Genomic DNA, 14,239 nt, shown 5'->3' on the forward strand with positions numbered 1-14,239 from the left:
TATACAGTACACAACAGAAAGAAATCAGAATGAAATCAGAACGGTTGCAAGAAGACAAAATACAAGCCCCATAAAAATATTGGATTAATTTCCTAATGGAATAAACGGAAGATGTCCATAAAAAAAGTGAATTTGGAAGCTGCTTAGAACAGAGTAATAAAAATTATATTACAACGTGACACAGAAATGTATGGAGTTATATTAAAATGGAGTTAGAAAAAGAATGCTTGGTAGAATGATGAAATGAAAATCGCTGTGGATAGGAATCTAAGGATCATTTCTGCAACAAAATGAGAAGACAAATATATTGTATAATGTTCAAAAACAGAGAAAAATAGTTGCAAAAAAATAGTCAGCCCTAACTCTAAGGAGCAGGATTAACAGGAGAGGGATATTTTGGAAGGAAATAATCTGTTAATTTAGAGAAAGTTATTATGGAACGAATAAGCTTGAATTCGCACTAACCTGGAGGTGAAGGTTGGCTGTTAAAAACAATATAGAATAGAAAGTCAAGTATGCAAGATAATAAATGGAATTATTCTGAAGATTAGAACAATGTTTGTTGTCCTCTTCCTTTTTTTAATGTATCCATGGATAAATGTTGTGTTGTTGACTGAGATTCCAAATGACATGCAGCAGATGGTAGATATAGCATATGATAGAACAAAGTGCATGGATGTGAAAAAAATGTACCAAAGACTGAAGTATATTTGTTTGTCAGGGAACATGGAGTGAATGACTGTAAAGTATAAAGGTAAATGATACAAAATTAAAACTAGTAATCACTTTGTGTACTGTGGAAGGATATTTGCTAAAGATGAGAAAACTGATCAGAAAATGATACATATAAAAATAAGTTGAATATAACAGGAATGCGGTAAAACAAGAAGATTTAAAAACTGAAGGATATTGATTAAATCAGATTGAAAACAAAAGTGAGTGATAAGTAGTACAAAGCACATTGAGGTAATGTGGTCAGATAGGCAGAAAGATTGAGGATTGAATCCCAAAGTAAATGAAGGAAGAGTAAATTAGTTAAGCGAAACGGAAAAGTCAAGCTTACACAGAACTGATCAATCTCAAAGTGATAAATAATAAAAGGTAATGTTGGCAGAAAACAAATATTATATTACAACCAGAAAAATTACTTTTAAAGAAATGTGCACAGAACTTTACAAATATATATACACACACAATTATTTATTTGTTATTGAATTCATTGCTACCCCCTTTTCCTCTCCAAATGAATTATTCAAAACTGCTTATGTATAAAAAATAAACATAATAAAAATGCATGTCGCAAATATGCGTATCTTTTGTACCTGCTGGCAGTAAGAATCAAAAGCTGTGAATGCTTGCTTGTACATGCAGCTACCAAAGGAGACAACACAAGGATCTACTGAATTCACAAAGCTTTCAGCAACTGACAAGATTGCTGGGAAAAGATCTCTCATAACCTGAAAACATAAAACGGCTGATCATATTTATAATATTCTAAAGTTACTAATAACATAAAATCAGTTAAACAAGTGCTCCAGCCTGAGTCTGAAAGCTTGGGAGAGTAAACCTCTGGTTCCAGGGACCGACCCAGATTCGATCTTGCAGTTAAACATCTGACTGCTGCTATTAATTCATCCATTTGAGATGATGAACAATATTCTATTTTTGCCTTTATGGGAGCTAACAATATACTGAATCCTAAGGTGAGGACGCCCATTATTTTCTTCAGGAGAACAGGATATTTATGGAGAAAGCAGAAAGTCATTTCACCATCCGAACCTATCATAATCCCCAAAATGGTGTGGCTTTCTCCATACATTATCTGATTAATGATTTATGGCAGTACAGCATTTATAAACACGTGGAGAAGATAAACAGGTGCGTGGTCCAACAAAGAAGAATCTTTGCAATATTTAGTCTAGAAAGAAAAATAAGAAAACCCACCCAATGTGCTGAACTGCATCATAGCAAAGGACCTACCAGTGAGTGATATCGGAAGGCGTTCTGCAGCAGCTGCTCTCGCAAACAACCTGACTGAATCTTACTCTTCAACAATCTCTCAATTTGTTTCTTGTTTTTGGTATTTGTAGCATAGATTATTAACAGCATTATCATATCCAGAATCTTTTTAAAAATAAAAATGCTAAGTTAATTATACAAATATTAAATCCAAAATAAAAAAGTAGGTAAACAATGGCAAGGGCCTTTAAAAATTAAGTCTCATGCAATAAGAGGCCTACAAAGACTAAGAGGAAAATAGCTAGTGCAGAATCTAAATAGGATTACCTTATGATCCGAGGCAGAAGGAATATTCTCAATAGCCTAGAAGAAGAAGGATGGATTATGCACATTATGAAGTTCAATAACTGCTTACATAACATAAATAAATAAAATCTCAGAACTCTTCAGCAGAACAGATCTGCGCTAATTGCCAGAATTATATTAAATTCTGCATATATTTGAGAAAGATGGGATAATTTTTAGTAAACATCTTACAAATGCACTCTAAAGTGTCAAAAAGACAGAACGCATGTTTTGCTTGTAATAGGTTCCAGTTTCAACTATTGGCATTTGTGCATCATGGAAAACTCAGAAAAATAGAGCACAACACTAAAGAGAACCACATTTAGTGCCAGTTTTACAAGAAAGAGGAACCCCTAAATAAAACACATAAAACATAAGATAGCTTTATAAAAGTTTGTGTAAAAGAGAGAGAATGGCAAAAGGCAAATAAATAGGAAAAAAAGTTTAACCTTAATCCAACCTTCTAATACAAACTTCTGAAATTTAAGAGCCGACTTTAATACGTCAAAAAGGAGCTTGAAAGAATCCTTGTTAATACTCATTTGGCTTGCAGATAGACTGAAAAGAAGCACAAGAACAGATTCAAACAACATTAACACCAGCATTAACAGTATTAAAATAACAGTTTGATAAGGGTAAGGCTTTTTAGTTAGTTTTTTTGAACAATGTGTTATGATAGTTGTTGGATTTACCNTAAGAATCAAAAGCTGTGAATGCTTGCTTGTACATGCAGCTACCAAAGGAGACAACACAAGGATCTACTGAATTCACAAAGCTTTCAGCAACTGACAAGATTGCTGGGAAAAGATCTCTCATAACCTGAAAACATAAAACGGCTGATCATATTTATAATATTCTAAAGTTACTAATAACATAAAATCAGTTAAACAAGTTCTCCAGCCTGAGTCTGAAAGCTTGAGAGAGTAAACCTCTGGTTCCGGGGACCGACCCAGATTCGATCTTGCAGTTAAACATCTGACTGCTGCTATTAATTCATCCATTTGAGATGATGAACAATATTCTATTTCTGCCTTTATGGGAGCTAACAATATACTGAATCCTAAGGTAAGGACGCCCATTATTTTCTTCAGGAGAATAGGATATTTATGGAGAAAGCAGAAAGTCATTTCACCATCCGAACCTATCATAATCCCCAAAATGGTGTGGCTTTCTCCATACATTATCTGATTAATGATTTATGGCAGTACAGTATTTATAAACATGTGGAGAAAATAAATAGGTGCGTGGTCCAACAAAAGAAGAATCTTTGCAATATTTAGTCTAGAAAGAAAAATAAGAAAACCCACCCAATGTGCTGAATTGCATCATAGCAAAGGACCTACCAGTGAGTGATATCGGAAGGCGTTCTGCAGCAACTGCTCTCGCAAACAACCTGACTGAATCTTACTCTTCAACAATCTCTCAATTTGCTTCTTGTTTTTGTTATTTGTAGCATAGATTATTAACAGCATTATCATATCCAGAATCTTTTAAAAAATAAAAGTGCTAAGTTAATTATGCAAATATTAAATCCAAAATAAAAAAGTAGGTAAACAATGGCAAGGGTCTTTAAAAATTAAGAGTCTCATGCAATAAGAGGCCTACAAAGACTAAGAGGAAAATAGCTAGTGCAGAATCTAAATAGGATTACCTTATGATCAGAGGCAGAAGGAATATTCTCAATAGCCTAGAAGAAGAAGGATGGATTATGCACATTATGAAGTTCAATAACTGCTTACATAACATAAATAAATAAAATTCAGAACTCTTCAGCAGAACAGATCTGCGCTAATTGCCAGAATTATATTAAATTCTGCATATATTTGAGAAAGATGGGATAATTTTTAGTAAAAATCTTACAAATGCACTCTAAAGTGTCAAAAAGACAGAATGCATGTTTTGCTTGTAATAGGTTCCAGTTTCAACTATTGGCATTTGTGCATCATGGAAAACTCAGAAAAATAGAGCACAACACTAAAGATAGAGAACCACATTTAGTGCCAGTTTTACAAGAAAGAGGAACCCCTAAATAAAACACATAAAACATAAGATAGCTTTATAAAAGTTTGTGTAAACATGGCAAAAGGCAAATAAATAGGGAAAAGAGTTTAACCTTAATCCAACCTTCTAATACAAACTTCTGAAATTTAAGAGCCGACTTTAATACGTCAAAAAGGAGCTTGAAAGAATCCTTGTTAATACTCATTTGGCTTGCAGATAGACTGAAAAGAAGCACAAGAACAGATTCAAACAACATTAACACCAGCATTAACAGTATTAAAATAAGGGTTTGATAAGGGTAAGGCTTTTTAGTTAGTTTTTTTGAACAATGTGTTATGATAGTTGTTGGATTTACCTTATTTTAGGAACGAGATATTGGCACAAAGAGTCACTGAATAAGGCTAACATAAACGGATATCGATATTATGTACAGACCTTGACTGTGCCTGGCTGCTGAGTCTGCTTTGAGAAGCCTGGATACTTGGAAGGGCGGCACAGGATTCAAGATTCAGCTTCTTACGAAGGTCAGAAATTACCTGAATGACAGTAATTTTCATTCAAACTAATTTGGGCAATTATTCAAGACGATTACTAGGAAAAATGAGAAAAAGGAAGAGGAGAAAAGGGAACAGCATACAAAGACTGTAGTGAAGTATTTTTTATATGCAGTTTTTAACATATTTTATAACACCAATTAATATATATTCCATATTCTATGCCAATGACAACCAAATTAAAAATAGGAAAGTGGTATAGTATGTCCTCTTTTGATAAAGAAAACTGGCCAGAATTTTGTTTCTGCAATAATTAATGTATTATTTCCTTCTACATATTGTTTATTGGGTATATATCCCGCCTTTTAAAGAGGAGCACAAGGCAGTATGCATGGTGCTCCCTTCTCCTATTTTTCCCCCTGCAACAACCCTATAACGTGGGTTGGGAGATATGGAATAACTGCCCAAAGCCACCCAGCAAGCTTTGTGACTGTGGGTGGAGTAAAACCTGGGTCTTCCTGCTCCTAATCCAGTACTGTCATGTTAAAAAGCTGCTTTATTAAACTCCAGTCTTGTAAGTATTTCAGATTGTAAACATTTCAAGTTCAAAATATCCTTCCTCAGATTTAAAGCAACTCCCAGTAAATTCTACTGCTCGATTAGGAATAACAGGTTCTCTCCAGGTACCCCTCTTTAAAAAAAAATCATCAACAAAGTTCCTGGGGAAAGGCCTTTATAAATGTTGGCCCCTTTCCTGCAACAGCAATCCCCCTCCCCAAATTTAACCTGACCCAGCAGGATTGGGGAAGACAATCAGAGCCTTGTTACTTCAGCAGGCCTTTGAGGAGAAGTGGAAACAAAAGTGATTCTTTCTGCATTATAAGCTTATAAGACATTTTAAGATTGTAAGACATTAGATGAATCATTGACATAGGAATATTTTACTAAGTACGTTTTGTAATTTATCTGGTTTATTCTTAGTTATTTTAATGCTGTTTACAGGTGTTAGGATAAGCAGTTGCTCAGAGCCAATTGTAACAAATTAGGAACCAAACTGAACCAAATCAAGCCCAAGACATTTGCTTACCTGCCTAGGTAAGAAAAAAGGAAGATTAAAATAATCTGAAATGATGCCAGTATTAAAAGTTTCAGAGATGAGTCAATACTGGAACCTCTGTCACTCATACATAAAAATAAAGCCATTTTCCAATATTTATTTCACTATTTATTCCAAAAATATAATATTCAAATGGAGCATTTTTGATGGTTAGGATAGATACTGTACCTCTGTTGCTTCAGTGGCCTTCATAGAATGAAGAATAAATTTAACTATTACGGGTAAATCTTCCACTTTTACAGCAGACACTGAAATCATGACAGACTGGCGTATCTATTGGGAGAGCAGAAAGTTGTTCAGATGTCAAAATGAGAAAAAGAATTATATTCCTTGCTTGCGCTTATCCCAAAATGTTGAGTTAACTTTAATGGAAAACTCAAAAACTGGAAAAAAAAACCCTCATCCCAAAGGCTTAGAATAAAAACTAGAAAATTCAAGGCTATCTTAGATTCTAGCTGATTCCAAAACTTCAGCAAATTTAACTCCTGACAGAAGATTCCATACCTCAGACAGAAGTTCCATATCAAGATTCAAACAGGAAAGTGCATCTAGGACTGGAACTGTAAGCCCAACGTTCTCCTTTAACAAAGAACTAAATAGGCAAAAAAATTACTACTTTTAACAGATACAAAATACACAGACTGCAATATTATATAGGGTTTTTTTTCCAATTGCTCATTATAGGACTTTATTTCTTGAAGTTGGAGCCTTTTTTTCTTATGTTATGATTTTTCTTATTTTTCTGATTCCTGGACTGTTCTTACTAATAATTCCAAAGTCTCAGTTCTTTAAATAGCTATCCCTTAAAATTTAGCAGGAATGGGTTATAATAAAATATTAAACTTTCCAGGCCTTTTGCTAACTTAGTTACTTTGGACATGGTCTCTATTAATTCCTATAATATACTTAATGACATAGTGTTGCTGGAAAATGCCAGAAAACCATAAAAATACATGAAGAATATTTTTAAAACACAGTAATACCATATTTACCTAAGTTGCTTGGCAATTTCACTATGCTGGGAATCTTCCAGAATTTCTGGCAAACTTGTAATAATATCATGTTGGATTGATGGAGGTGAAACATAAACCATCTGCATGATCATTGAAACAAGATCCTACAGGTACCAAAGCATAAAGTCATAGAAATTCAAGAAAACAGTTTCTCTACAAGTGACTGCTCAACTAAAATACTGACAAGCCAGGAGATTATATGCTATACATACATACCTAAGATACTGATTATGCACTAGAAATATATTATTTATATAGTATGTTGGCAAACATTTTGCTATAAATCAAAATCAAGCTTTATTTTATTAAATTTATATTCTGCCCATGTCACTATCCAAAGTGACTCTGAACGGTGTATAAATGTAATAAATAAAATCGCTTCAAAGCGAGATGGGTGGCAAACAAATGTAATAATAACAATAACAACAATAATAATAATAATAATAATAATCTGTAATACCATCAAACAAGGGAAATCCACATCTGCCTATCCCAGGTCCTTGGTAAGGACTCGATAGGTAGACAAAAATGTCAAATCCAGTCTGAACATCTAGCTGAATGTGCGATGATTAATAATAATAATAATAATAATAATAATAATAATAATAATAATAATAATAATAATAATAAAATAAATAAAAACAAGCTTGATTTTGCTACTAGGAGCCCCACAAATTGTTTCTCTATACAACCATGTAATTTTACCCTCCCCAATTTAGTCAGAAGAGAAATTTGGTAAATATTTTTGCTAATAAGCAGGTCCTAACTATTATTCATGACCATATCTGCTGCATTTGTGACCCTATAAAAGGATTTTTTAATTCTGCAAAATTTTTCAGGAAATTGGTTTTACATTACTTAGGCTGCTATATGCAATGAACTTCATTTACTGTAATGGAGCAAAGTAAGCAAACATAATAAATACATATTTTATTATAACCCAGGGACTTCTCAATAGCATGATTTCAAGTAGCACAACATAAATTATATTGTAAGATCCAGCACCAGCTGAATTTTAAAATGAACCCTGAGAAAGAGTTTCTAATTGTCTACTCTTTGATCTTGCCTTGTTGTCAACTATCTTGTCAAGCCATTTTAATTGATTGACAATCAGCCGAGGCAAATTTAATCCATCACTGCCAACACTGAAAAATAAAAATGACAAAAGAATCACAACAGGGAAGAAGAGATCAAGCACACTATCTTCCTTACTACTAATATAGATTATATTCTAAAATCTATTAATTGTCTAACTGTCTAGACATGATCCAATTTTTTTTTTAGCATCATCTCTTTAAGCCTTCTTACTGGAAATAAAGACACCATTCATAACATAAATAACATTAGGAAGATGGATTAACACTTTAATTTTGAGCCATGTAACAATCTACACTAGTCAATTAATAAATATCAATTAATTAATTAATGAAGCCAAATATTTCACCAGTCTATTTGTTTATTTTGCCATGTAAGAAACTGAACATCAATCTTTCATTGTGTACTGCTTAGGACTACAAACAAATTATTTATACCAGTCTACTGTATTTCCCCCCCCCCTTCAAATCAGATCCCATATTTAGGATTCCAAAACAACAATACAAAACAGAAGTTATCTGATAGACAATGTTCTACTTTAAATACCTTTTAAAAGTATGTATGTGTTTGTTTGATAGTTATCTCCCTCAGACTTACTTACCTTTCCTGAAAAAATTCAGGGAGCTTTTCAAATAACAGTTTTATCACAGCAGGCTTCCAAAAAAGAAAAAGATAAAAGTGATTTGAGAAAATTGCATTTTTACATTGTGTACAAAATCTTGTACAAAGTAATGCAAGAAAATTTTCCTAAAGTATCAGTAAATGGTACATAAAAACATTGGAGATGTACACAAGGAAAACGATATAATAGCTTTTGATTTCAGAGAAGACAAGTTACAAATATTGGGAAAACTAAGTTAATATAGCATTAAAAAGTTAATGCAAATACATATTTATAATAAACTTAGCTTTAAATATAAAGAGATACAAATCAATTTTCTGATTGCAATACTCTCTCTCCCTCTCTCTCTCTCTATATATATATATGCAGTAAAAAACAAATAAATACAAACACCAGGATAATATCAAACTACAAATTGTTTAATAAAATGCTGAGCTTTCGTCGGTCAGCACTACTGACATCATCAGAGCATAAGAGCAAGTCAAAGGTAGTCCCCTTTTTATGACACTGGCCGGTTTTGCACACGGCTTCTGGATCTGGTCATCGGTCCATCCAATGTCCTCAACTGTTCTACTCCTAGGAGGCACACATTGGCTGTTCCCTTGGCGTTTTTCAGGGCTGCTATTCCATTATCCACTTTCCTTCCTCCAATCCCCCTCGTACGTGCACCGCTGTCTGTTATCCCACCACTGATTTCTAAAGCTGCTGTTCTCCCTTCCCCCTTCTTTTTGCCGATCGCTTTCTTCATGTGTATATATATATATAAATTTGCAGTCAAAAATGATCAAAACTAATGTATCTTTCCGACAATCTTATGACATATTTCTATTCATTGTTCTAGTCCTATCTAGGCATTTTCTGAAAAGTTCAAAGTGGGGAAAAATGGGCTCTGTACAGTCATACTCTTGCCTCTCTCCCACTTCCATAGATTCAGGCAGGGGTCTGAGTTATACTGAATTGGACTGAATGAGAGTACAGTTCTCATAACCCAAATAGAGCAGAATAATTACAGATGATTGGAGAAAGGTGGGAATAGACTGCATATGAGCTCCATTTTCCCCACTTTTATCTTTCCCACAAGTTCAGTCTAATACTCTAGTGGCACTTAAGATGTCTACTTTTGATTGTCAGGAGAAAATGAGAAAATCAAATGATAAACATACCTGCAACATCTCAATACCAAGAAGCAATTTAATGACACTTTCGCAGTATGAATGTACTGCATTACTAAGGAGGAGAAAGACAGTTTCCTGTTACTCTTGTTACAAATTCATTCTAGAAACTTTGCTGTGTGGTTGCATAACCTAACTGCCAACTGGAAACGTGAATTTAAAACTATGTATTTGCAGTGGAATAATTTTTGGATTCATTAAACAAAAAATTTTGAAGAGATTTATCACTTTCAATCAATGTACTATAGCATTTACTTATATGCTTTTGGTCTGCCCTCTAAAAGGTGCATCAGTTTTCATTAGTACTTTTAGCCCTGTCCCTATCCAAGCAAGTTCATGTACATCACCAGGGATTTTTCATTGCCACGGTAGCTAACTATAATTATGAAACATTTAGGTGATAGTTTTCAAGCATCAAATAACTTTTTTCACTTACTTTGTTTCTTGATTTTGTGCAGGTATGCATGGTAGAAGACAATTCCTAAACTGATCTCTGTTTTCAATGTGGGATTCCAAACCACTGATGAACTCTGCAACAATCTAATTTTAAAAAAGGGCACAAAAAAGGAAGACTGAGAAATCATAAAAGTCATCATTGCTTTTCAGCTCTTTGTTATGTGGGCTGTAATAAATATATATCGTATGATCAGTTTCATACCTGTGGATGAGAAGGGTGTTTTCTTAAGGCTTGGTTCAACTTTTTCTGTAAAATTGCTCCATCTACAGCTACAAAAAAAGTATCAAGAGAATCATATATAAAAATATGTATCCATATCACATTATTCCAAAATGCCACCTTCCCTTGTCTTTAAACAGCTCCATAATAGCTGGCAGAAATTCAACATGTTTTTTTTTAATTTCCTAAACTGGAAATATAAGAAAATACGTTAACTATATACTTTTCAATGAGACCTGTCTTGTGTCAACTTGCATCCAATCAAGAAAAGAAGCTTTTGCTTTTCTTCTTCTGATTCACTGAATTTGGTTGTCATGCAGGTGATAAACAAGATCATACTAAGATAATAATGACAATCCTAACTAAAAGAGAAATGCATCTATTGAATTTCTATCTTTGCTAAAACTGTTGCGAAGGCATAAAACCTCTGTCAGTAAACTGCTACATGTCTGCAACCTTTCTGCTTCATTAATAGTTGCCAAGAACGCAAAATATATAAAGTATCCAAGCTGGATTCTCCATAAACAATTTTTCCCTTCTAATGTTTCTTCCATGCAGTCTCCAAAATGTGTTTTATAAATTCTTATATAGTATACAATAAATCCAATGGACAGAAAATCGTATTAAAATACTGTAGATGACAGTGTCATCTTCTTTAACGAAGGATAGGTTTTGACATTGACAGTGACAGATTAAAGACAACTGTACAGCATGTTTTTTCTCTTTGCAAAAATATTCTCAGTAAATATGTCTAAACATAGGAAGAACTGCAAGATTTTTAGAAATATTGATCAATGGGGGGGGGGAATTGAAATGCTCGGAAGAACCAATAAACTGGGTTTCCCAAAAGTAATAGGGCAGTCAAAATCTGCCCATAAATCAGGAAAGAAATAATATATTTAAATTTAATATAATGTATGTCCAAGACATAAAAACACAAAATAAATTAATCATCATCATTATCATCAATTTTGGTGATGGATATTTATTTCAGATACAATTGAAATCCTTCCTGCTCATGACTCAAAAGTGTTCAAGAAAAGAAAAAAGAAAAAAAGAAAAGAAAAAGGATTTTCCTCTCTTCCCCAGATTTTCATATCTAACAAGTACTCCATTTACCAAAGAAGCACAGTATAACAAACAATACCTATTTCATTCTGTTTTTCTCCTGATTTCAGTGTAATCCCTGCAGTCTTAAGGAGATGCCCAAAAACATTATTGCTTTCTATATCACCATCATCTTGCGGAACAGACTTTTTCTTTCCAGAGGTTCGAGGCCTTTTTGTTTCTAATAGGGAAACATAAGCAAAATGAACGTTGGGATTAATGTGGAATCACAACAGCTAAATGCAAAAATTAACATTCAAGTAAAAAAGTTAGCCCATTTTTTGTTATCTCTGCCTTGAAAAAGCAAAGCAAGGGGTTGTACAGTAAAACACTTTCTGACAGGCCAGTTGTAGATACTAAAGAGGGAAAAGAAAATGGTTCTGCTTTATAAGCATCTAAGAATAGGTCTGTATAATGTGATCATAACTGCTGGACATGATGCGCATAACAAATTAAAACAAACTCAATGGGACTTAAACTTTTTTCCCTGAATTGCATCCTCTATTACCCTAGGTCTGCTTTTGTCAGAACTCTCAAACATGACTTTATCAAGAAGTTTATACTTTCAAATGAAGTCCACATTGTGGACATTATAGAACGATAGATGTGCTAGTCTATGGTGCCAAAATATCAGGAATCTGGTAGTATATTTTTTGATTAACAAATGTTAGAACCCAAAGTATGGATCTGGTACACAGATGACACTTTTGGCATAATTAAAAAGGGCCAATTACAGAACACACGCAAAGCCATCAGCAACATCTTCAAAAGAATAAAATTCACTAGGGAAAGAAGAAAACAACACATTACCCTTCCTGGATATCTTCATAAGCAGAGACAGTGATGACAAATTAGAAACACAAGTCTGTCATAAAATCACTCACAGCAACCAAGTGCTCCACTATGAAAATAATAACCCAACCTCCCATAAGAGAAACTGTAAGAATAAGCACAAATACATTGCAGCAACCTGAACATCAGAAAAAGGAAACAGATCATCTATACAATATTTTCCAACAAAATGGATATGCATACAACTTCATTGTCCCTGACCACTTAACCCAATACAGCAGAAGTAACACAAGCTGTGAAAAAGATAATACTGCCATACATCAAAACATCTCAGAAACCACTAACAGACTATTACCATAGCATGGCATCACCAGAGCACACAAACCAACTAAAGCCCTATGAAACATCCTAAGTAAACTAAAAGACTCAACAGCCCAGAAAAAAAAACCAGGAGTCATGTACAGCATAAAGAGTAAGGACTTCAAAAGCCACCATGTAGGACAAACAGGCAGAAGACTAGCAGATCGTATCCATGAACAATTAGCAATCAGAAGACATGATGAAAACTCCTTAATTTCACAACACATGGACAAACCTAATCATAATTTCAACTGGGAAACTTTGAGTATCCTACACCAAGCCAAGTCCAAAAACACCAGAGAATTTCTGGAAACCTGGCACTTAGACAAGTCAGCCATCAACAGGCATATAGGAGCTGTGGTGGTGCAGTGGTTAGAATGCAGTACTGCAGGCTAACTCACTGCTCACTGCCAGGAGTTCGATTCTGACTGGCTGAAGGATGAGTTGACTTAGATTGCCACCCTTCTGAGATCAGAAAAATGAGGATCAAGATTGTTGGGGGCAATATGCTGACTTTGTAAACTGCTTAGAGAGGGCTGTAAAGCACTATGAAGCAGTATATATGTCTAAGTGCTATTGCTATATAGATGTAAACTATATGGAGCATGGATGTCCTCAAACACTGCAACTGCAACAACAATGTTTGAGGATCTATGTTTGTAACTGAGCAGTATAAAATTCTATAGTAAATAAATAAAATAGATATTTGAAAATTTATTTTTGATATTACTGTTTTGGAAATTTCCTGACAGCCTACAATTAACTTTTCATATTCATTGCTTATGATGTGGAGGAAAAGATATTTCAAGTGGGAAGAAAAAGCTTGATCTTGTTGCTGTTCTTCACAGTTCTAAAAGCAATAGCATTCCTTTACTTAATGTTCTTGGCAAAGGGATTTCATATAAGAATGGTTCCATCTTTACATACTTGGTAATTCTTCTATCAGATTTTCACTGTAGGCCCGGGGTTTGAACAATTTCCGTTTTGAAGCCATGACAGGTACTGATGTATCCTAAATCAAGATTAGGTGAAAATTAGAGACTGGCTGAAAAATAATACATGCTTTTATATTAAGATCTTGCAAATAATTGTGCAACAAATAAATTATAGACATAAAATTGCATTGCAGTATAATGAATTCATTTGAAAGTTGTATTAGTATATATTTTTATATATTATATTATAAAAGTGTCAAAAGGAGCTATTGTAATCATCTGCAGAGTGTGTATATCATAGCAGGCATGTATGATTAGGATAACCTAAATGCATTTTCATGAACACAATTGAATACAGGTACCCATACAACAAATTGTTGCTGTCAGAATGCTTGTTGAAGTTTTCAGCCATTCCACTGTTTCCCTCTCACCCAGGAGGCTGTTTGGAAGATGATGAGCCTACATTTTGGGTTTTTGTTGGGTAGGAGTAGGAGTTGGGGGGTACTTTTATGCCTAATTTCAACCACACTGAAATCTTAGATTCTTTCCTT

At 33.9% G+C, this 14,239-nt stretch overlaps 1 protein-coding gene across 1 annotated transcript in view; it reads right to left on the reverse strand.

Annotated features, from left to right (window-relative positions):
- FANCD2 (FA complementation group D2) overlaps window positions 1-13,758 on the reverse strand; it is a 51,622-nt gene extending 37,864 nt beyond the window's left edge. The window contains 15 exon segments of the mRNA XM_029284413.1: window positions 1,323-1,457; window positions 3,648-3,791; window positions 3,956-3,991; window positions 4,418-4,526; window positions 4,741-4,841; window positions 6,085-6,189; window positions 6,421-6,508; window positions 6,909-7,033; window positions 7,996-8,074; window positions 8,626-8,678; window positions 9,810-9,873; window positions 10,255-10,358; window positions 10,477-10,544; window positions 11,642-11,782; window positions 13,681-13,758. Coding sequence (XP_029140246.1) covers window positions 1,323-1,457; window positions 3,648-3,791; window positions 3,956-3,991; window positions 4,418-4,526; window positions 4,741-4,841; window positions 6,085-6,189; window positions 6,421-6,508; window positions 6,909-7,033; window positions 7,996-8,074; window positions 8,626-8,678; window positions 9,810-9,873; window positions 10,255-10,358; window positions 10,477-10,544; window positions 11,642-11,782; window positions 13,681-13,747 — 1,419 coding nt within the window. The 5' untranslated portion in view covers window positions 13,748-13,758.
- Window positions 13,759-14,239: the final 481 nt, after the last annotated feature.

The sequence above is a fragment of the Protobothrops mucrosquamatus genome, unplaced genomic scaffold (genome assembly GCF_001527695.2).
Source record: "Protobothrops mucrosquamatus isolate PMUCROS unplaced genomic scaffold, P.Mucros_1.0 scaffold574, whole genome shotgun sequence".
Taxonomy (NCBI): Eukaryota; Metazoa; Chordata; class Lepidosauria; order Squamata; family Viperidae; genus Protobothrops; species Protobothrops mucrosquamatus.